The sequence below is a fragment of the Budorcas taxicolor genome, chromosome 3 (genome assembly GCF_023091745.1).
Source record: "Budorcas taxicolor isolate Tak-1 chromosome 3, Takin1.1, whole genome shotgun sequence".
Classification (NCBI taxonomy): domain Eukaryota; kingdom Metazoa; phylum Chordata; class Mammalia; order Artiodactyla; family Bovidae; genus Budorcas; species Budorcas taxicolor.
Genome location: NC_068912.1, coordinates 68,905,780 through 68,930,260, shown reverse-complemented (window position 1 = coordinate 68,930,260; position 24,481 = coordinate 68,905,780). Strand labels below are relative to the sequence as shown.

Genomic DNA, 24,481 nt, shown 5'->3' with positions numbered 1-24,481 from the left:
AATTGGATTTTTTAAAAAAAGATATTTTACACACATGCATACTGAGTTTTTATTTTGAAAGTGACTTTACATAAGGATTTTTTCTTTCTTTTGGGTATTAGGCAAACAGATTTCAGTCTAGGGTCTGATTGTGATACTGAAACATAGTAAATGGTTATTAGTTTTGAGCTACTTGTGAGAATCAGTCTGAAAGAATAGAAAGTAACATTTGAAAATATTTTAAGTTTATTTCAGGGCCTAAATTTCAGGCAAACTAATAAAAGACATTTATATGTATTTCCTACTTAATTGTCAATTTGTTTCAACAAATGAAAGTTTCTTAGAAGGCTAAATTTCAATATTATCTAAGAATTGTGTGAAACATCCATGTTCTTTTCTTGTAATGTATAAAATGTTAGAAACAAGCTAAAAAACTGTAGCATAGAGAGATGGTTAGAAGAACTTAATGTATGGATAAGAGTATTTGTAATTATCTTATTAGTTATAAATAGGTATTTCTAAAATATTAAAGTCTTTTAAAAGTAGTTTAAATATTTTAAACATTCCTTTGACAGTTTTGTTTGTTATTCATATCTTTAATATATGTAAAAATATATTCATTCTAGTCACTAAAATATTGTGATCTCTGAATTAATAACGGTTTGCTGTACATTTTCTCCCTTCTAGCTCATAATATATACTCAAATATGTATCTAGTGCAATTGATATACTCAAATATAAAGCCAAGGGTGAAAATGAAAATAATCAATAGGTATATTAATTGGTATTTATACTGTTTCAGTTAATGCCCAATAATATTTATAAAATTATAGTATTATTGTTTTTTAAAACTTGCTAGAAATTAATATTTAAAATTTTTCCTGATTATGAAAATGGTATAGAAGATTTAGAAAGATATGAAGAAGAACAAAAATGTCTGTAATCACTCAGATATGAAGTTAACTGGTATAACTGTCTTACTGTATATATTCTGTCTTACTTACTATATTCTATTTGATTTTTTAATACATACAGATGTATTTTTCACGGTTATGGTCATATGTGCAGTTTTATATCCTTTTTAATATAATAAGCATTTTTATGCTCTACTTTTTAAATACTGTGATATTTTTTACTACATAATATGCTATCTAATTGATATACTATAAATTATTTCACTAGTCCATATTATTGAATATTTAAATTCCTTAGATTGTTGCTTTTAAAAATAATGTCATGGTAAAAATTTATACAGAAAAAGATAAGTCTTTGGGCTTAACTTTACAGGGTTAGTACATATTTGTAAGATTTAATCTCTTGCCAGATTGTGTGATCAGTTATACTCTTTTTGAGGATATGAGAACAGAAATAAATAAGGGTAACACTATAATTATTTTTTTATTGGAGTATAATTTCTTTACAGTGTTTATAGTTTCTGCTGTATAATGAAGTGTATCAGCTATATGTACTCAACACATATATCCCCTCCTCTTAGCCCTTCCTCCTATTCCCTCCATCCCACTCCTCTAGGTTATCACAGAGCAAGGAGCTGTATAATTATTTTTCAATACCACTTAGTACAGAAAAATTTTCCAAAAATCAAAACTAATTGCATTATTGTATATATACATATATATATATATATATATATATATATATATATATATATATATAAAATAAGAAACCTATTTCTTTTTTAAAAATTGGGTTAAATTTTTTAAACAGCATATACCTAAAATATATACAGTATTAGATGACTAGAAACAAGTATTAGACTGTTGGAACAAGCTTGTCATAGGCAAGACCTTCAGTAAACTTATTTGTCCAAACATGGTCTAAGAACTTTGAAGTGTCTGAAAAATCCTAACAGTGGTAAAGAAAACTCTTGTCATAAAACCATGCATTTCCAGTGGAACTGGGAAGTATTAATAGCTGAAATGTAACTGAAACAATGCTAAAGTTGAGGTCCCAAGACCTATCTTCAAGCAATGTAGTAGCAGTAGGATCTTATATAGTTACTTAGCTTCAAAATCTCTTCTGAAAATAGGGCATACAACATCTTAGAAGCATATAGTAAGATAAAGTACTTATGTATTTACAAGAATATCTTTACATAATGTCCCTTTTGCAATATAATAGAGAAATTTCTTTCATAGCTAATACCAGGGGAAACTTTGTTTCTCTTTAACTGCCATTCATTCATCCATCCATTCACTTAATATCTGAATTCCTTGCTATATGCCAGTTTACACTTACAGATAGAATTTTTTGTTTTGGTAAGTAGGAAGGATAGAGTCAGTTTTATAGTCCTCTGTTAGTAATTATCTGAACTTCAAAGCATGTGTTATAGTATATTATTCTTCTAGTTTACTTTTACTTCACTGTGATTAAAAAAAAAAAAAACATGTAATATATAAACTACCTCCAGTACCTTTAGAGTGTAAGACCAAACAAGTTAGTAATTTAATAGAGAACAATGCAAAATTCCTTAGTAAAATCTATAAAAATAAGGTGGTAGCATCATCACTAATAAGCTTATAATGTTATTCTCATTCTTCTAAATATGTGAATACTGTGTACCAGGAGGACTTAGAATAAAACAGCAAATAAAACTGGGCTCCTGCTCACAACACTGGTAGACCCTCAGATCCTTACCCAAATTGTATTATTATATTTGTATTATTGTATCATAGGATTTATACAATTATGCAAAATAAATTCTTCATAAATAAATAGTTATGAATAAAAGAATATTATTGTAATACATTCTCTTACTATTTAAGAATATTAATATCTTTAAGAATACTAAATTAATATCTTTTAAGACAATTAATATTTTAATATTTATAATAATAAGAATACTACTTTAATATATTTATATAAAAATAAATACTAATTTTCTTGAATTACAGTGTGGTAATGAAGCCATTTTCTTGGCAAAACTCTATTAGTCTTTGCCCTGCTTCATTCTGCATTTCAAGGCCAAATCTGCCTGTTATTCCAGGTGTTTCTTGACTTCCTACTTTTGCATTCCAGTCCCCTATAATGAAAAGGACATCATTTTTGGGTGTTAGTTCTAAAAGGTCTTGTAGGTCTTCATAGAACCGTTCAACTTCAGCTTCTTCAGCGTTACTGGTTGGGGCATAGACTTGGATAACTGTGATATTGAATGGTTTGCCTTGGAAATGAACATAGATCATTCTGTCGTTTTTGAGACTGCATCCAAGATCTGCATTTCGGACTCTTGTTGACCATGATGTCTACTCCTTTTCTTCTGAGGGATTCCTGCCTGCAGTAGTAGATATAATGGTCATCTGAGTTAAATTCACCTATTCCAGTCCATTTTAGTTCGCTGATTCCTAGAATGTCGACGTTCACCCTTGCCATCTCTTGTTTGACCACTTCCAATTTGCCTTGATTCATGGACCTGACATTCCAGGTTCCTATGCAATATTGCCCTTTACAGCATTGGACCTTGCTTCTATCACCAGTCACATCCACAACTGGATATTGTTTTTGCTTTGGTTCCAAACACCCTCTTCCAACAACACAAGAGAAGACTCTACAAATGGACATCACCAGATGGTCAACACCAAAATCAGATTGATTATATTCTTTGCAGCCAAAGATGGAGAAGCTCTATACAGTCAACAAAAACAAGACCAGGAGCTGACTGTGGCTCAGATTTTGAACTCCTTATTACCAAATTCAGACTTAAATTGAAAAAAGTAGGGAAAAGCGCTAGACCATTCAGGTATGACCTAAATCAAATCCCTTATGATTATACAGTGGAAGTGAGAAATAGATTTAAGGGGCTAGATCTGATAGATAGAGTGCCTGATGAACTATGGATGGAGGTTCATGACATTGTACAGGAGACAGGGATCAAGACCATCCCCATGGAAAAGAAATGCAAAACAGCAAAATGGCTGTCTGGGGAGGCCTTACAAATAGCTGTGAAAAGAAGAGAGGTGAAAAACAAACGAGAAAAGGAAAGAGATAAGCATCTGAATGCAGAGTTCCAAAGAATAGCCAGAAGAGTTAAGAAAGTCTTCTTCAGCAATCAATGCAAAGAAATAGAGGAAAACAACAGAATGGGAAAGACTAGAGATCTCTTCAAGAAAATTAGAGATACCAAGGGAACATTTCATGCAAAGATGGGCTCTATAAAGGACAGAAATGGTCTGGACCTAACAGAAGCAGAAGATATTAAGAACAGGTAGCAAGAATACACAGAGGAACTGTACAAAAAAGGTCTTCACAACCCATATAATCACGATGGTGTGATCACTCATCTAGAACCAGACATCTTGGAATGTGAAGTCAAGTGGGCCTTAGAAAGCATCACTAGGAACAAAGCAAGTGGAGGTGATGGAATTCCAGTTGAGCTATTTCAAATCCTGAAAGATGATGCTGTGAAAGTGCTGCACTCAATATGCCAGCAGTGGCCACAGGACTGGAAAAGATCAGTTTTCATTCCAATCCCAAAGAAAGGAAATTCTCAAACTACCGCACATTTGCACTCATCTCACACGCTAGTAAAGTAATGCTCAATATTCTCCAAGCCAGGCTTCAGCAATACGTGAACTGTGAACTCCCTGATGTTCAAGCTGGTTTTAGAAAAGGCAGAGGAACCAGAGATCAAATTGCCAACATCCACTGGATCATGGAAAAAGCAAGAGAGTTCCAGAAAAACATCTATTTCTGCTTTATTGACTATGCCAAAGCCTTTGACTCTGTGGATCACAATAAACTGTGGAAAATTCTGAGAGAGACGGGAATTCCAGACCACCTGACCTGCCTCTTGAGAAATCTGTATGCAGGTCAGGAAGCAACAGTTAGAACTGGACATGGAACAACAGACTGGTTCTGATTAGGAAAAGGAGTTCATCAAGGCTGTATATTGTCACCCTGCTTGTTTCACTTCTATGCAGAGTACATCATGAGAAACGCTGGACTGGAAGAAACACAAGCTGGAATCAAGATTGCTGGGAGAAATATCAATCACCTCAGATATGCAGATGACACCACCCTTATGGCAGAAAGTGAAAAGGAGCTAAAAAGCCTCTTGATGAAAGTGAAAGAGGAGAACGAAAAAGTTGGCTTAAAGCTCAACATTCAGAAAACGAAGATCATGGCATCCGGTCCCATCACTTCATGGAAAATAGATGGGGAAACAATGGAAACAGTGTCAGACTTTATCTTTTTGGGCTTCAAAATCACTGCAGATGGTGACTGCAGCCATGACATTAAAAGACTCTTACTCCTTGGAAGAGAAGTTATGACCACCCTAGATAGCATATTCAAAAGCAGAAGCAATACTTGCCAACTAAGGTCCGTCTAGTCGAGGGTATGGTTTTTCCTGTGGTCACGTATGGATGTGAGAGTTGGACTGTGAAGAAAGCTGAGTGCCAAAGAATTGATGCTTTTGAACTGTGTGTTGGAGAAGACTGTTGAGAGTCCCTTGGAGTGCAAGGAGATCCAACCAGTCCATTCTGAAGGAATTCAGCCCTGGGATTTCCTTGGAAGAATGATGCTGAAGCTGAAACTCCAGTACTTTGGCCATCTCATGTGAAGGGTTGACTCATTGGAAAAGACTCTGATGCTGGGAGGGATTGGGGGCAGGAGGAGAAGGGGACAACAGAGGATGAGATGGCTGGACGGCATCACTGACTTGATGGACGTGAGTCTGAGTGAACTCTGGGAGTTGGTGATGGACAGGGAGGCCTGGCGTGCTGCGATTCATGGTGTCACAAAGATTCAGAAACGACTGAGTGACTGAACTGAACTGAACTTAATGGACATGAATTTGAGCAAACTCCGGGAGATATTGAAGGACAGGGAAGCCTGGCATGCGCAATCCATGGGGTTGCAAAGAGTCGTACATGACTTACTGCCTGAACGACACCTGAACTGCTAGTACTTTGCCCTGCACAATGCTATTTCATTCTTCTGTGCCTAGATCTGCTTGCCTCATTTATTTGTCCTTCAAGACTTATCTCCTCCAATGAGTATTCATTGTATCTTCTCCAAAAGTATTATTACCCTCCTTATCACTCACCTCCCACCCTTCCTTAGACCTAAGTAGTCATTTCTGATGTCCTTATGGTCCCTTACTACTTTAAATTAAAACAAACTGTTAAGATTTCTCTCTTTGGACTAAGTACCTTAAGGGTGAGGAACTTGTGTCTTTAGGCCTTTTATTCACAGTTCCCATCACACAGTAAATGTGAATGAACTTCAGCAACCCGTTGGTCACCCTTCCACCTTCCCTTTATCCTCTTGGGAAATCTGTATGCCTTCCACCATCCCTGCCTCTTGAGAAATCTGTATGCAGGTCAGGAAGCAACAGTTAGAACTGGACGTGGAACAACAGACTGGTTCCAAATAGGAAAAGGAGTACGTCAAGGCTATATCTTGTCACCCTGCTTGTTTAACTTATATGCAGAGTACATCATGAGAAACACTGGGCTGGATGAAGCACAAGCTGGAATCAAGACTGCCAGGAGAAATATCAATAACCTCAGATATGCAGATTATACCACTCTTATGGCAGAAAGTGAAGAAGAACTAAAGAACCTCTTGATGAAAGTGAATGAGGAGAGTGAAAAAGTTGACTTAAAGCTCAACATTTAGAAAACTAAGATCATGGCATCTGGTCCCATCGCTTCATGGGAAATAGATGGGGAAACAGTGGAAACAGTGTCAGACTTTATTTTTTGGGGCTCCAAAATCACTGCAGATGGTGACTGCAGCCATGAAATTAAAAAACGCTTACTCCTTTGATGAAAAGTTATGACCAACCTAGATAGCATATTCAAAAGCAGAGGCATTACTTTGCCAACTAAGGTCCATCTAGTCAAGGCTCTCGTTTTTCCAGTAGTCGTGTATGTATGTGAGAGTTGGAGTATAAAGAAAGCTGAGTGCCAAAGAATTGATGCTTTTGAACTGTGGTGTTGGACAAGACTCTTGAGAGTCCCTTGGACTGCAAGGAGATCCAACCAGTCCATCCTAGAGGAGATCAGTCCTGAATATTCATTGGAAGGACTGATGCTGAAGCTGAAACTCCAATACTTTGGCCATTTGATGCGAAGAGCTGACATATTTGGAAAGACCCTGATGCTGGGAAAGATTGAAGGTAAGAGGAGAAGGCGACGACAGAGGAAGAGATGGTTGGATGGCATCACTGACTCAATGAACATGGGTTTATGTAGATTCCAGGAGTTGGTCATGGATGGTGAGGCTTGGTGTTTTGCAGTCCATGGGGTGGCAAAGAGTCAGACACAACTGAGTGACAGAACCTAACTGAACTTATCCCTTTATCCATTACTGTTTACATCTTGTCACACCTCTGTTGAGGAGCCTTAATAAGCTCCTGTTCTTTCTACCAGATAAAAATTTAACTTAGTTTAATAAAAGTGTTTTTTGTCATCTGTTCCCCTCCTTTCTTCCCAGATTAATTTTCTACCATTCCTTTATATGCTATAGAATCTGTATACATGTTATAGAATCTGATTATCCTTTAAGTATTCCTTTTCATTTTTTGAGACTTAATTTAAGCATCACCTCTGGAAGCTTTCTGGACACCCTAAAACTAAACCTAGTTTTTTAAGCCCTTTATGTATGACTATAATACTTAGATATGTCATTACAGTATAGTATTCTATAGTATTCATCTCTACTGTTATATTGTAAAAATTTTGAAGACAAGATATTTTCATCTCCTCTTTTATAATCTGGCAAATAGTAGATACTACTCAGTACATGTTTGAATGAATGATGTGAAATTGAATTTAACTTGGTTGAAGATACCTAACATTTTAATGTTTGACATAGATTATTCGTATTCTTCATAGGGAAGGACAGGGAAACCTAGTGTGCTGCAGTTCATGGGGTTGCAAAGAGTTGGACATGACTTAGCAACTGAACAACAATAATTGGTATCCTACATCTTGTTTTAAATTACATATTAAATGTTTTTACACTTAAAGAGTTTGATTCTGTAAGAACATTTTATTTTTACATATTTTAAAATATTTAAAATTATTGACAAAAAATAAGATACATTTCTGGTTCTAAATGTTCATAATTTAATAATTAACATTTATTTATTTCCTTTTTTCCATATATTCAAGGCCTGTTGTGTAACAGAACCTGTAGCAGGCTCTGATGTAGCTGGTATAAAAACCAAAGCAGAAAAGAAAGGAGATGAGTATATTATTAATGGTCAGAAGATGTGGATAACCAATGGAGGAAAAGCTAATTGGTATGTTGTTTAAAACATCTCTGTACATTGTTTCTTCATTACTGCATATTCAGAATCTCCCCCTCTCTCCTTTCCTTTGTTATTAAACCACCACAATTAAGATAAGTTTTATTCACAGAACTGGATAGTCCATAAAAGATTATAAATAATTGAGTAATTTTCAAAAGTTCTAAGTCCTGAGCTATTTCTTCAAATTGTCTCAGAAGTTTAATTTGTAAAATAAAATAAAACAAAAACACCTGCTCTAGTTGAATCTAATTAGGAAAGCTAGAGCTCCATCTGCTTGGCTCACTACACCTACTCTCCATTCTCTGCACCAGCACCTCCTTGGAGCCATTCCCCGAAGACTCTGAGGGAGAAAGGAACGTCACTGGTGTAGCACATTTCTCTAATCCTGAGCAATAAGCATTATCTTTTAGAGTGGACAGAATTTTACTTAAAAAAATCTAAAAGCCCAAATATGTAAGTTCGAAAATAGTGACATGAAGTTCAACAGAATGTCATAAAATCACTTGTATAAATATAAAATGTTGAAGGGAAACATATTTGATAGCACTATTTGTGAAAAAAAAAATATGAAAAAGGGTCAATAGGAATAAACCATCCGATGTATCTGCCTTTAAGAAGTGAATGTAGTTTCTTGCTGAAGTATAGCATGAAACAAACAGGAAAAAATGGCAGCAGTACTAGGAAACACTTTTTAAGACAGGCATTGACAAAAGGGAAAAATTCAAAAGCAAGTAAATGTTCTTGATTAGGTTGAGGGAGGAAAACATGTCCTGTAAAGAATAAAGGAATTAGATTTGTATTGGAAGAATTAAAAAAATTTTGAAATAATGTCTCATACAAAGAAGACTAGGTTCATACATTTGCTTCAGAAAGCCAGTTTAGAATAAATGGGTGAGTGAGACAAATGTAGAGTATAGCTCAGCATAAGGACAAGCATTTCGATAGTGGTTCTGTCTAATATGTAAGTTGTCATGGGAAAAATGTATTTACTCATCATTACAAGTATATACATAGAAACTTACAGAGGAAGTTCTCTCTGCTGATTGGAATAATGAACTAAAATGGACTATCTTTCCTTGTCTGCAAAATTCTGATTCAATATATATGTGTGTGCTCTTTCAGCATTATTTTTTGGCAAGAAAAGCATTATTCCTGAGAGTGAGTTTACTGTCTATTTTAAATATGTCCACCACTTTATGAGTGTTCAGTATTATGGAGTGCTAGATATTGTTGGAGAAGGCGATGGCATCCCAGTCCAGTACTCTTGCCTGGAAAATCCCATGGACGGAAAAGCCTGGTAGGCTACAGTCCATGGGGTTGCTAGGAGTCGGACACGACTGAGCGACCTCACTTTCACTTTTCACTTTCATGCATTGGAGAAGGAAATGGCAACCCACTCCAGTGTTCTTGCCTGGAGAACCCCAGGGACGGGGGAGCCTGGTGGGCTGCCGTCTATGGGGTCGCACAGAGTCGGACACGACTGAAGCAACTTAGCAGCAGCAGCAGATATTGTTATTTTTTAGTTATCATAATATCACCAAGTAATAAAAAAGTGAAGAAATGCTTACAATGTAACAAGTGAGAGAAATCCAATAATGGGACTAGAACCTTTCACAACTGTAAGAATTCATTAAGTAGAACTCATCATATAATAAGACAAATTAGGTAAAATGTGAAACTGGAAAAGGAGTTTTTACTATTTTTTTAAACTATTAAGTAAAACTGTAGAATGAGTAATAGTTTATTAGTTTTAAGCACAAAAAATAAATTTGTTGTTTAAGGAATTTTTAAAAAAGTTCTCCTATTCCAGGCTATCTAGAACATGGGTTACATGGATATTTGGATGTTTTTGCCTTTTCTCCTCATGTTGCATTTTTTAATCTTTCTGGGAAAGAAGTAGATATGGGTTGAAATACTAGCTCTGCCACATCATAAGATTATGACCTGGGCCAGCTTTTAAATCTTTCTGATGCTTCATTTCTTCTATAAAATGGGAGTAATAATAATTGCGATTGTTGGGAGGGTTAACTGAGATGGCAGTCATCATATGTTGTATGTTGTTATCTGATACCATTATCTTTATCATCATGTTTTATTAGGTATTTTTTATTGGCTCGTTCTGATCCGGAACCTAAGGCTCCTGCTAGTAAAGCCTTTACTGGCTTTATTGTGGAAGCAGACACCCCAGGAATACAGATTGGAAGAAAGGTAAGTGTGTACTTATAGTGATCAAGGCCTCCAATATTGTTTTAACTATAAATTTAAAAATTACTAATTTCAGTTTCCTTTATTGAAAACATTTTGTTTGTATTAAGTTGCAATAAAAATAAAGCTGCATTTGATGTTAATGGGTAAAATAATCCTTCCTGAAGATTTTTAAGTTGAGAATAGTCATTTCAAGTCATTTGAAAGAGTGGCCAAATTGTATACAATTTGTATACATATGCAATTCTTTATGTTTACAGTTTGTCTATATTCTCATTGCTCCTGCTTCTCATGCTGCTTATTAAAAACCAGATCATATTTTTCTCTTATGAAGGGTCATGGTATCTACAACTTCCTCTCAAATAATTCAACAAATAATGCTAATAGCTAATAGTTATACACACACACAAAACACAGAAATAAAGCAAATGTGCCAAAATTGGTGAATCTAGGCAAAGGTATATAGGTATTCATTTTACTCCTTGCAGTTCTTCTGTTGGTTTGAAAATTTTTAAAATAAAACATTGAGGGGAAATAATTTCTTAGCAATTTCTTTTTTCATATATATATATATCATTGAAGTATAGTTGATTTATAATGTTGGGTTAATTTCTGCTGTACAGAAGGGTGATTCAGTTTTATATATATATATTTTTTTTTCATATTCTTTTCCATTATGGTTTATCACAGGATATTGAATACAGTTCCCTGTGCTATATAGTAGGACCTTGTTGTTTATCCATTCTGGATATATTAGTTTACATCTGCTAATCCTTCCCTCCCTCACCACCCACCTTGGTAACCATAAGTCTGTTCTATGTGTCTGGGAGTCTGTTTCTGTCTTGTAGATATGTTCATTTGTCTTGTATTTTAGATTGCACCTATGTGCTTAGTCACGTCCAACTCTTGTGACCCCCATGGACTATATAGCCTGCCAGGCTTCTTTGTCCGTAGGATTTTCCAGGCAAGAATACTGGAGTGAGTTGTTATTTTCTACTCCAAGATTCCACATGTAGGGTGATATCATATTGTATTTGCCTTTCTTTTTCTAACTTACTTCACTTAGTAGGATAATCTCTAGGCCATCTAAGTTACTGCAAACGGCATTATTTCATTCTTTTTATGGCTGAGGAACATTCAGTTGTATATATATACCACATCTTCTTTATCCTTTCCTCTGTTGATGGACATTTAGGTTGGGTTCATGTCTCAGCTATTGTATATAGTGCCACTAGAAACATAGGGGTACATGTGTCTTTTCAAATTGAAGTTTTGTCTGGGTATATGCCCAGGAGTGGAATTGTTGGATCATATGGTAACCCTATTTTTGTGTTTTTGAAGAACCTCCATACTGTTTTCTGGGCTTCCCTGGTGGCTTAGATGATAAAGAATCTGCCTGCAATGCAGGAGACCCAAGTTCAGTATCTGGGTCTGGAAGATCCCCTGGAGAAGGGAATGGCTACCCACTCCAGTATTCTTGCCTGGAGAATTCCATGGACAGAGGAGCCTGGTGGGCTATGGGTTGCAAAGAGTTGGACACAACTGAATGACTACCATTTTTGCTTTCATACTGCTTTCCATAGTGGTAGCACCAATTTATATTCCCACCAACAGTGTAAAAGGGTTCCTTTTCTCCACACCCTCTCCAGCATTATTTGTAGACTTTTATTTATTTATTTTTAATTGAAGGATAATTACTTTACCAAATTTTGTTGTTTTCTGTCAAACCTCAACATGAATCAACCATAGGTATACGTGTATCCCCTCCCTTTTGAACCTCCTGCCCATCTCCCTCCCCATCCCCCCACCCCTCTAGGGTTGATACAGAGCCCCTGTTTGAGTTTCCTGAGACATACAGCAAGTTCCCCTTGGCTATCTATTTTTCATATGGTAATGTAAGTTTCCATGTTACTCTCTGCATACATCTCACGCTCTCCTTCCCTCTCCTCATGTCCATAAGTCTGTTCTCTATGTCTGTTTCTCCACTGCTGCCCTGCAAATGAATTCTTCAGTACCATTTTTCTAGATTCTGTATATATGCATTAGAATACAGTATTTATGTTTCTCTTTCTGACTTACTTCACTCTGTATGATAGGCTATAGGTTCATCCACCTCATTAGAACTGATTCAAATGCGTTTCTTTTTATGGCTGAATAATGTTCCATTGTGTATATGTACCACAACTTCTTTATTCATTCATCTGTTGACGGACATCTAGGTTGCTTCCATGTTCTAGCTATTATGAATAGTGCTGCAATGAACAATGGAATATATGTGTCTTTTTCAGTTCTGGTTTTCTCAGAGTATATGCCTAGAAGTGGGATTGCTGGGTCGTATAGTGGTTTTATTCCTAGTTTTTTAAGGAATCTCCATACCGTTTTCCATAGTAGCTATGTCAATTTATTGTAGACTTTTTAATAATGGCCATTCTGGCCAGTGTGAGGTACCCATTGTAGTTTACATTGCCATTTCTGTCATAATTAGTGATGAAAAATATCTTTTCATGTCCCTGGCAATCTCTTATCAAGTTAAACATGCACTTACCACATACCCAGCACTCCTAGATATTTATCCAAGAGAAATAAAAACAAGGACCTATGTTTATAGCAGCTTTCTTTATAATTACTGAAAACTTGGGAGTGGCAGGGCAGTGGGGGATGCCCATCAGCTGGTGAGCAGATAAAGGATATATGGTACATCCTTTAGAGGAATGCTACTCTGAAATACTGATCAGCAGCAACATGGATGAATCTTAAAAGCACTTTGCTAAGTGAAAAGTCAGACACAGTAGGATCACCTTATTCCATTTATATGACATTCTGGAAAAGGAAAAACTTATGGATGAAATCAGATTGGTGATTTCTTGGGATTGGGAATAGAGTAAGGGAATTGACTAAGAGAGTACAAAGGAACTTTTAGGCGTGCTGAAATATCTTCATTGTGGTGATAGTTAGTACATATACATCTGTCAAAACTATTAGAAATGTGTATGTTAAAAGAGTTAATTTTTCTATATGTAAATTCTATCTCAGAACACCTAATTCTCAGAGGTGGAGATAGATATTAATAGAAGTTCAGCTTTTACTCAGTACATTGCTAGCTCTACTAGTTAAGCTAAAATTAAATGTTCCAAAGCAAATTATGTTAAATGCTTTTACTGACATTTGTGGTAAAAAGATAGTCTTCAAACATACAATGAAATTTGTCTTTGTGGGTAATACGTACATGTAAACTTTAGACTACTGTTGGTTTTGTTGACGAAAAAAGATGAACAACTTGAGAGCTGTGAGTTAAGTTTTATTTGGGGCAAAAGGAGGACTGCAGCCTGTGAGACAGGACCTCAGATAGTTCTGAGAGACAGCTCCAAAGAGGCAGTCAGGGAGCGTCAATATATAAGATCTTGGTGAAGGGGGAGTTCAGTGCAATCAAGTGCTTACTTTACAGAGGTTTTCTGCTAGTCCCTAGGAGCTAATGTCACCGTGAAGGGATTTAGTGATTTTTCCAGCCATTCCCTTCTCCATGAGATCTTGACTCCGGGATTAAACTCAGGTCTCCTGTATTGTAGGCAGATTCTTTAATGTCTGAGCCACCAGAGGGAAATGGGAAGGAGGAGTGTCTTAATAGGACTGTTAAGTTTCCCAGGAGACTCTGTGGGATCATGAAATCAGTTCCTGAAAATATCCAACTATCAAAAGAACTGGTAGGTCTTTACCAGGGTTTCCCTGGTAGCTCAGCTGGTAAAGAATCCACCTGCAGTTCAGGAGACCCGGGTTCAATTCCTGGGTCAGGAAGATACCCTGGCGAAGGGATAGGCTACCCAATCCTGTATTCTTGCCTGGAGAGTCCCCATGGGCAGAGGAGCCTGGCAGGCTATAGTCTAGTCCATGCGGTCGTAAAGAGTCGGACATGACTGAGTAACTTAGCACACAGCACACATCTAAAGACCTGTTCTGCCAGATTCCCTGGAGCACAGAGTGCCTCATTCCACCCTGAACTCCCTGGGGAGGTAAAGTCAGCAGCTACAGCCCCACAGGGTTCAATCTCTGCAGAGGCAAATGGCGGCTGCCCTTATTGTTCAGTCACTGGCAGATGCTCTCAGCAAGTGCCATTTGTCATTGACAGGTAAGTGACAATTTGTAGTCAACAGTTTCAGAGTTTGTGAAACATTGTTTTAGATGAGAGTTTCACAAACTTTTTTTTCCAAAGATATAGCATACACAAGTATTTTAGATTTTGAGGGCCAATTGGTCTCTGTCACAAATACTCAGTTCTACCATTGGAGCAAGAAAGTAGCCACAGAGAATATGTAAATGAATAGGTGTGACTGTAGTTCTGTAAAGCTATATTTAGAAAATAGGCGTTACAAACCATAGTTTCTCCACCTCCATATAAATAGGCAATTGCAGAAAATCTCAAAGTCTTTAACAGTGCTTAAAGCAAGAATTTATGCTAGCTCAAAATATGTTTCATACTACATATTGTTTTCCTTATTAGGAATTAAATATGGGCCAGCGATGTTCAGATACAAGAGGACTTGTCTTTGAAGATGTGAGAGTGCCTAAGGAAAATGTTTTAATTTGTGAGGGAGCTGGTTTCAAAATTGCAATGGAAACATTTGATAAAACCAGACCACCAGTAAGTAAGATGACTTAATAACCTTTATAGGCGTTTTCATTTATTATATAGAATAGTTTTGTTTTAACATTGTTTGTTTGGTCTGTATTTCTTTTTAAATATCTGCTTTTATTAAAGATGGAGGGTTTTTTTTTTTCCTAAGAATTCTTCAACATTCTTGCTGTTACAGAAATTATTTTAGTAAGAGCAAAATTACTATAGTTGTTAGATTTACAAAGAAGCATTTCACATTTAATTTAATCATTCCTGCTGATGTGTACTCATTCCTCTTGCCTCACTCAATAGGAATATTTCCCCTGAGAAGCTTTCCCCTGTTAAACAGAAAGAATGATTTATCTGTAGGCTATGATCCTGTGCCTTGCAAATGCCTTCCATTAACCTTTAATTCATATAAAATATAAATTAAAATGCTTGTCATTTCCCCCACACTTTATTGCCTTAAGGTATAGGTCAGCTTCTCTTTGTGCAAACTTTAACTTAGATTTTAGGCAAGTAGCCATCATATGTGTGTTTTAAAGACAACGTGAACTTCTGCTTTGTAAAATGTAATGCTAGGTTGCAGCTGCTGCTGTGGGACTAGCACAGAGAGCTTTGGATGAAGCTACCAAGTATGCCCTGGACAGAAAAACTTTTGGAAAGCTGCTTATAGAGGTAATTATAATACTATACTTGTTTTGTTCAAATGTGAAACCATTCGTTTTCACTTAATATTTGAAAACTATCTTTTAAATAAAAAATAGTTTATTTCTGCTTTGGTAACAAGAAGATAATGTGAAGTGAAAGTGTCAGGGTGGGTTTTAAGAATAGATTTGCATATGTATATATGTGTGTGTGTGTGTGTGTGTGTGTGTGTGTGTGTGTGTATAGAAATTTATTTGGCTGCACTAGGTCTTAGTTGCAGCATGTAGGATCTAATTATCTGACCAGGGATTGAACTCCAGCCCCTTGCACTGGTAACGCGGAGTCTTAGCCACTGGACCACCAGGGAAGTCCCAAGAGTAGATCTTCTTTAGACTCTGCTACTATTAATATCTGTTGTCTGCTTTGGGATTTATGTTAATTAAGAAGAAAAAAGAACACCTAATATTTAAGTGCCTGTATTATCTAATTCCACCAGTACACTCTTTTTTGTCTGTACTACAATTTCCATCGGTGAAGTCATTCAGTCATGTCTGACTCTTTGCGACCCCATGGACTGTATCCTACCAGGCTCCTCTGTCCATGGAATTTTCCAGGCAAGAGTACCGGAGTGGGTTGCCATTTCCTTCTCCAGGGGATCTTCCCAACCCAGGGATTGAACCCGGGTCTCCCACACTGCAGGCAAACGCTTTTACCCTCTGAGCCACCGTATTTTATACAGTTTCCATTAAAGACCAGGAAGCTGCAGCTTAGAATAAATAATTTGTCCAAGAACATACAATTTAGAAATCATAGATCCAGGGTTCTACTTCATGCTCTTATCCGTGTTACTTCTCATGTCTTCTTGTTTATCAAATAATCAAACAATTTTAGTACTATTTGTTATTGTTGTTTGTTTTTTGGCCACGCAGCATGTATTGTGGGATCTTAATTCCCCAACCAGGGATTGAACCTGGACCCTTGGAGCAATGAAAACTCAGAGTCCTAACCACTGGATTGTCAGGCAGTTCTCAAGAACTTTTTAATCTTACCTTTTCAAACATTTATGCTTCCCCATTGTCTGTATTCTCTTCTATAACTCCTGTAACTATTGACTGCACAGTGGACAGTCCCTATTTCTATCCCTATGTGTCAATGGTTCTCAAACTATCTGGTAGAAGATAGGTTATAATTTCCAGTCAACTGTGTATCATTATTTTTATAAAATATAAGAATGTCACAACACTATCAAATTGTTACAAATGCTTACTCTCACTTTATGTATCATGAACCAGTCCAGTAACAATTTGTGGTCTATAGATGAAACTTGGATTAGTACACTTCTGTATCTCAACCTCAATTATATAATTTATTTTTGCTATAATCTAGATAACTTTCTCAGATTTGCTTTTCAGTTGTTTTTTAACCGTACATCTAATCTCCTCTTCAATCCATTTAATGACTTTTTTCATTTATAGAATTTATGTTTGGTTCTTTTTCATTTCTACCCTTTCTTTTATGGTGGCCTGGTTTTTAAACATAGCTTTTCTTTCTCCTTTTTTATCTCTTTAATTATATAAAATGTTATGCACCAAGCCTGTATCTCCAAACCGACCGAGAGAGAGCAAGTCCACCACAGTAATGCAAAGGCAAGAAGGGAGTTTATTTCTAGAGCGCTAGGGCACAACTCTCATCCAGCACAATGGAATCCGACAAGAGCCCCGAACAAAGGAGTATGGCGGCTTATATACAGGCAGTTCTTTGTCTCAGTTACAGGAGTAGCTGGCGTTACATGATTGGCCAGGCAGGATGAGCGCATGTCCTGTCTCTTTCTGGTAAACATGACTCAGGTCCTAGAGCCCGTCGTTTGGTCCCTAACATAAAACTTCAGTTATAGTCACTTTCTGATTTTTTTCTCTGTTATTTCAAGTTCTTAGGGTGGCTAATATTTTGGCCTACTGCATCTGATCTCTCTGTTATGACCAGTTTTTTCCTGTCTTGATTTTTGCTTATAAGCTTATCTGCAGCAGCATTCATTAGTTTCCTTCAATGAACTGTGGAAGTATTCAAGAGACCAGTTTTTTTTATCAGGTAGCCCAGAGGTTTCAGCATTGTTAGAGCTGTTTTTTTCACATGAATTTCTCCACTTGTGAAATCCTATACCACAGCTGTATACATTGACTATATGCTTAAAAGAGATTCCTTTTTTAAATCTCCCAGACAGAATCTTGGGCAAGAAATAAGCTTCTTTATGGCCTTCTTGCCTTGATGAGCTGAGACTTTTAGTTCTTCCTTAGGAAAGAGAAGTTCTTATAGGCAGAGAATCTCAATTTCAGCCCCTCATCTTTTTCATTCTAACATGTCTCCTGTTCTGTGTTCATTAAAACTCCAACGCCTATAACATTAGACTCAAATCTCATCTGATTATTTTTCCTTCCCCATGTCATTGCTTCTCAATCAGGATTAAATTTTTGGAGGCCCTTGGAGATTAGTTTCTTTCCTTTGAGTTGTTTTATTTTGCTTTTATTTTTTAAATAACTTTATTTTTGACTGTGTTAGGTCTTTGTTGCTATACTTGTGAGCTTTTCTCTAGTTGCAATGAGCAACTCTCTTAGTTGTGGTGAGCCGGCTTCTCATTGGAGTGACTTCTCTTGTTGCATGGCACAGGTTCTGGAGTGCAGAGGTCTCAACAGTTGGCAGGTGGGCTCAGTAGTTGCAGCGCCTGGGCTCGAGAACACAGGCCCAATATTTGTGGCACACTTGCTTAGTTGTTCCATGGCATGTGGAATCTATCTGGACCAGGGATTAAACCTACGTCTCCTGCATTAGCAGGCAGATTCTTTACCACTGAGCCATGAGGGAAGCCCCCTTGTTTTGTTTTTAAGTCAAACATTTCTTTGTGTTTATGGACAAAAAGAGAGTTTATATTAGCTCATTTATGTCACCAGAGCTATATGTATACAGATTAGTGAAATGTATGTTTATTATTAAGTATTAGTTTCAGTTCAGTTTAGTTCAGTTCAGTCGCTCACTCGTGTCCGACTCTTTGCGACCCCATGAATCGCAGCAACCAGGCCTCCCTGTTCATCACCAACTCCCGGAGTTCACTCAGACTCATGTCCATCGAGTCCGTGATGCCATCCAGCCATCTTATCCTCGGTCGTCCCCTTCTCCTCCTGCCCCCAATCACTCGCAGCATCAGAGTCTTTTCCAATGAGTCAACTCTTCTCATGAGGTGGCCAAAGTACTGGAGTTTCAGCTTCAGCATCACTGCTTCCAAAGAAATCCCAGGGCTGATCTCCTTCAGAATGGACTGGTTGGATCTCCTTGCAGTCCAAGGGACTCTCAAGAGTCTCCTCCAGCACCACAGTTCAAAAGCATCAATTCTTCGGCGCTCAGCTTTCTTCACAGTCCAACTCACATCTATACATGACTACTGGAAAAACCATAGCCTTGACTAGACGGACCTTAGTCGGCAAAGTAATGTCTCTGCTTTTGAATATGCTATCTAGGTTGGTCATAACTTTTCATCCAAGGAGTAAGCGTCTTTTAATTTCACAGCTGCAGTCACCCTCTGCAGTGATTTTGGAGCCCAAAGAAATAACGTCTGTTTCCACTGTTTCCCCATCTATTTCCCATGAAATGATGGGACCAGATGCCATGATCTTCGTTTTCTGAATGTTGAGCTTTAAGCCAACTTTTTCACTCTCCTCTTTCACTTTCATCAAGAGGCTTTTTAATTCCTCTTCGTTTTTTGACATAATGGTGGTGTCATCTGCATATCTGAGGTTATTGATATTTCTCCCAGCAATCTTGATTCCAGCTTGTGCTTCTTCCAGCCCAGCGTTTCTCATGATGTACTCTGCATAAAAGTTAAATAAGCAGGGTGACAATATACAGCCTTGATGTATTCCTTTTCCTATTTGGAACCAGTCTGTTGTTCCATGTCCAGTTCTAACTGTTGCTTCCTGACCTGCATACAGGTTTCTCAAGAGGCAGGTCAGGTGGTCTGGTTGATTACCTTGTGTAAAGTAACACCTGAAACATTTGATATAATGATGACTGTGACTGATGCATGTGTGCTTAGTTGTGTCTGACTCTTTGCGATGCCATGGATGGTAGCCTGCCAGGCTCTTCTGTCCATGGGATTTTCCAGGCAAGAATACTGGAGTGGGTTGCCATTTCCTACTCCAGGGCATCTTCCCAACCCAGAGATCGAACCTGTATCTCTTGTGTCTGCCGCATTGGCAGGCTGATTCTTTACCACTTAGTGCCACCTAGGAAGATCTCCCTTTTTTCTTCATAGCTCTTAGCACTGCCCAACATTATATCATGGATGCGTTTGTCTGCTATCTTTCTTACTGCCTCACTAGAATGCAAGCTCTGCACAAGTAGTAGATTTCTGTTTTGGAAACCTTTATACTTCTAGCACTTATGATATGTTTTGCACTGTGAACTTCTCAACAAATAGTACTGCATGCATTAATTCATTTAATCCTTGAGGAAGGCCTGAATTGCCATAAACTTCTGTCTTAGAACTGCCTTTGTTATGTCCCATAGATTTTGGAACATTATGTTTCTGTTTTCATTTGTCTCCAGGTATTTTTTTAAATTTCCTCTTTGATTTCTTAAGAGATCTATTGTTTTGGTTTTTTTTTAATAGCATGTTGTTTACATTCCACATTTTTCATGTGTTTTGCAGGATTGTTTCTGTTTTTGATTTATAGTTTCTACCGCTGTGGTCAGAAAAGACATTTGACATGATTTCAACCTTATTACCCTTATTGAGACTTTTTTTTGTGGTCTGACATGTTATCTATCATGTAGAATGTTTCATTAATTCTTTAAATAGAATGTGTCCTCTGCTCTTTTGGGGTCATGAATATATTTTTCCAAAGTTGTAAGCATACTTCATATTTGAAACTTTCACATATCAAGGTATGGTGGACATAGTTCCATCCTATAACATATCTTGGCCATATAACTCACAGGTAACTTAGTGTCTCCTATTGAAAATATTTACATAAGTCTCCTATTTGATTAGGCTTCCCTGGTGGCTCAGATGGTAAAGAAACTGCCTGCAATGCAAGAGACCTATGTTTGATTCCTTGGTTGGCGACATTCTCTGGAGAAGGACATGGAATCCCACTCAAGTATTCTTGCCTAGAGAATGCCATGGACCGACGAGCCTGGTGGGCTACAGTGCATGTGATCACAAAGAGTCAAACACAACTGAGTGACTAACACTTTCCCTGTTTGATTATGAACCTCTAGAGGATAAAAAACATCTTTTATTTCTCCTTATCATTTTCCCATCAGCACCTGATAACAGTGCCGCATTATTTTTCACTGTCTATGGCAATTTTCTTTTGAAAATCCCAGGAGCTGCTCAGAAGGATCCATATATTTTTTGTGGTTTTTTTTTTATCAAAAATGTATAACCTCATTCCAATCCTGAGAAAACATCCTGCAAACCCAATCTATGGGACATTCTGCAAAATATAACCAATCAGTATACTTCACAAGTGCACAATGGTCATGAAAGAGAAGTAAAGACTGAGGAATCCTAACAGCTTTGGAAAGACAAGGAAGAAGTAACAATTAAATTCAGTTGGAATCCTGGATGCAATCTTACAACAGAGAAAGGACATTGGTGGAAAACTTGCCCAAGTTTGAATAAAGTATATAGTTTCAGTTCAGTTCAGTTCAGTCGCTCAGTCGTGTCTCACTCTTTGCAACCCCATGAATCGCAGCATGCCAGGCCTCCCTGTCCATCACCAACTCCCGGAGTTCACTCAGACTCATGTCCATCGAGTCAGTGATACCATCTAGCCATCTCATCCTCTGTCGTCCCCTTCTCCTCCTGCCCCCAATCCCTCCCAGCATCAGAGTCTTTTCCAGTGAGTCAACTCTTCACATGAGGTGGCCAAAGTACTGGAGTTTCAGCTTTAGCATCATTCCTTCCAAAGAAATCCCAGGGCTGGTCCCCTTCAGAATGGACTGGTTGGATCTCCTTGCAGTCCAAGGGACTCTCAAGAGTCTTCGCCAGCACCACAGTTCAAAAGCATCAATTCTTCGGTGCTCAGCTTTCTTCACATTCCAACTCTCACATCAATACATAACCACTGGAAAAACCATAGCCTTGACTAGACAGACCTTAGCTGGCACAGTAATGTCTCTGCTTTTGAATATGCTATGTAGGTTGGTCATAACTTTCCTTCCAAGGAGTAAGCGTCTTTTAATTTCATGGCTGCAGTCACCATCTGCAGTGATTTTGGAGCCCCCAAAAATAAAGTCTGACACTGTTTCCACTGTTTCCCCATCTATTTCCCATGAAGTGATGGGACCGGATGCCATGATCTTCGTTTTCTGAATGTTGAGCGTTAAGCCAACTTTTTCACTCTCCTCTTTCACTTTCATCCAGAGGCTTTTTAGTTCCTCTTCACTTTCTGCCATAAGGGTATATAGTTTAGCTGATAATATTTTACCAATGTTAATTATACTACGGTTTTGTAATATGTTACCACTGGAGGAAGCAGAGTGTAACTTTTTAAGTCTAAAATTAGTTGTTAAAGTTAAAAAAAGTTTCAGGGGAAATAATTTTAAATTATTCAATAAATACCTTAAACTTTTTTCTGTTTAATTCTAGCACCAAGGGATATCATTTTTGCTGGCTGAAATGGCAATGAAAGTTGAACTAGCTAGATTGAGTTACCAGAGAGCAGCTTGGGAAGTTGATTCTGGTCACCGAAACACCTATTATGCCTCTATTGCAAAGGCCTATGCTGGAGATATCGCAAATCAGTTAGCTTCTGATGCTGTTCAGATTTTTGGAGGCAATGGATTTAATGCCAAATATCCTGTAGAAAAATTAATGAGGGATGCCAAGATCTATCAGGTAATGTTAAAAATGATTATGGATGATTTTTAAGAAACATAGTATTCATAAATCATATGGTAGATCTCTGATTATTTAAAGATTTTATGTCACAGGTAATAATAAATCATCATAGTAAGTGGCTGTGAGCCTAAATTTTTAGAACTAATTAACACAGAGAAGAATGTTACTTTGAAGTAAATGCCTTGAGTGAGCAAGATAACAAAGCAAACAGTGTAGACATGTAGATTTATCTGAATGACCCTTCTTTGATTCTTAACATCCTAGCTAGTTGTAACACTCTTTGCTCTCCTAAAAGTTTACATATCACATAAACTAATTAAATTATTTTATTTTGAATTTTACCTGACAACTCTTGAGGTCATATTTGGGAGGTAAAAAAACATGAAGAGAATGTGATATGACTCTGTCTTCTAAATTAAATTGATGGTTAAGAAAACTTAGAGATAGTAGTGAAGAGATAGTGGTGATTTAGTAAATAAGACATAAATGCTCATGCCACATGTATCTTAAGTATTTATAAGCCATGCTTCTCAATATCTCCTCCATTACTTCCCTCAAGCCCCAGGAAATTATTTGACAAATCTAGTCATTTAAAATCCAGAGGTAGAATCATAGAATGTTAAAGAAAGAAATTTAGACAACAGCCCCTCAATTCAGAGAAGGTGATGGCACCCCACTCCAGTACTCTTGCCTGGAAAATCCCATGGACAAAGGAGCCTGGTAGGCTGTGGTCAGTCCACAGGGTCGCGAAGAGTTGGACACGACTGAGCAACTTCCCTTTCACTTTTCACTTTCATGCGTTGGAGAAGGAAATGGCAACCCACTCCAGTGTTCTTGCCTGGAGAATCCCAGGGATGAGGGAGCCTGGTGGGCTGCCGTCTGTGGGGTCACACAGAGTCGGACATGACTGAAGTGACTTAGCAGCAGCAGCAGCCCCTCAATTTAGATTTGAAAAAACTGAGGACCATAATTTGTGCCTTATCTAAAGTTCCAAGTTTATTTGATAATGCTCTCCATTCCCTGGAGCCTATAGTCATTACCTTTTTACTTTTCTCTGGCATCTGAACAAATAGTTAGAAGTTTAAACTGGAAGTGAGGGCTGTCTTCTAGGAATACTTAACTGACCAAAACAAATCCTTCCAGGATCTTTTTTCATTAGCAACTCAGCTCCTTAGGAACAAAAAGTAAAAATCAGGTTTGAGAGTAAGAATAGAAAATGACGGAAGGTGACTACTAGCTAAAACAGCTCAAAAAAGTTGGTTTAATATTTCAGCAACATTAAACATTAGATTTCCCAAATACTTTTTGAAAGTTAATATCCTTTTAAGACTGTCCTCCAAAATTTTGGTAGAGTTCTTATAACAATTTTAACTAATCTTTAGAGAATTATGTATTTTCATGGTTTTCAGAAAAGCAGGTTTCAGAATCACTGTAGATTATAGACCATATGTGTGGTTTGATTCAGTTTAGTATTGGAATGGAGTTTAGAGTACTGTCTAAAATTCTGAGGACTTACATATGAACTATATTTAACCTACTTTCTTTTTCTTCCAGATTTATGAAGGTACAGCACAAATTCAAAGGCTTATTATAGCCCGTGAACACACTGGCAGGTATAAAAAGTAACCAGATCACCATGTTAATAATTCTTGAGTAATTAGAATATGATCTACTATTTAAACTCCAGGAAAGAGAAAGGGCTTTAAGGGTTTTTTTCCAGTGAAAATTTTAACATAGATTCTCTTGTACTAAACCTGTATAACTGATTATAATAGTATTCAGTTGGCCAAAAAGTTTGTTTGAGTTTTTCTGTAATGTTATGAAAAAACCTGAATGAACTTTTGGGCCAACCCAAGTTTTCTACTTT

At 37.2% G+C, this 24,481-nt stretch overlaps 1 protein-coding gene across 1 annotated transcript in view; it reads left to right on the top strand.

The window, feature by feature from the left end:
* ACADM (acyl-CoA dehydrogenase medium chain) overlaps positions 1-24,240 on the top strand; it is a 44,749-nt gene extending 20,509 nt beyond the window's left edge. Inside the window, exons 7-12 of the mRNA XM_052638154.1 lie at positions 8,115-8,245; positions 10,354-10,462; positions 14,955-15,095; positions 15,651-15,746; positions 22,363-22,611; positions 24,169-24,240. Of these exons, the coding sequence (XP_052494114.1) occupies positions 8,115-8,245; positions 10,354-10,462; positions 14,955-15,095; positions 15,651-15,746; positions 22,363-22,611; positions 24,169-24,240 (798 nt within the window). The remainder of the gene's footprint in view (positions 1-8,114; positions 8,246-10,353; positions 10,463-14,954; positions 15,096-15,650; positions 15,747-22,362; positions 22,612-24,168) is intronic.
* Positions 24,241-24,481: the final 241 nt, after the last annotated feature.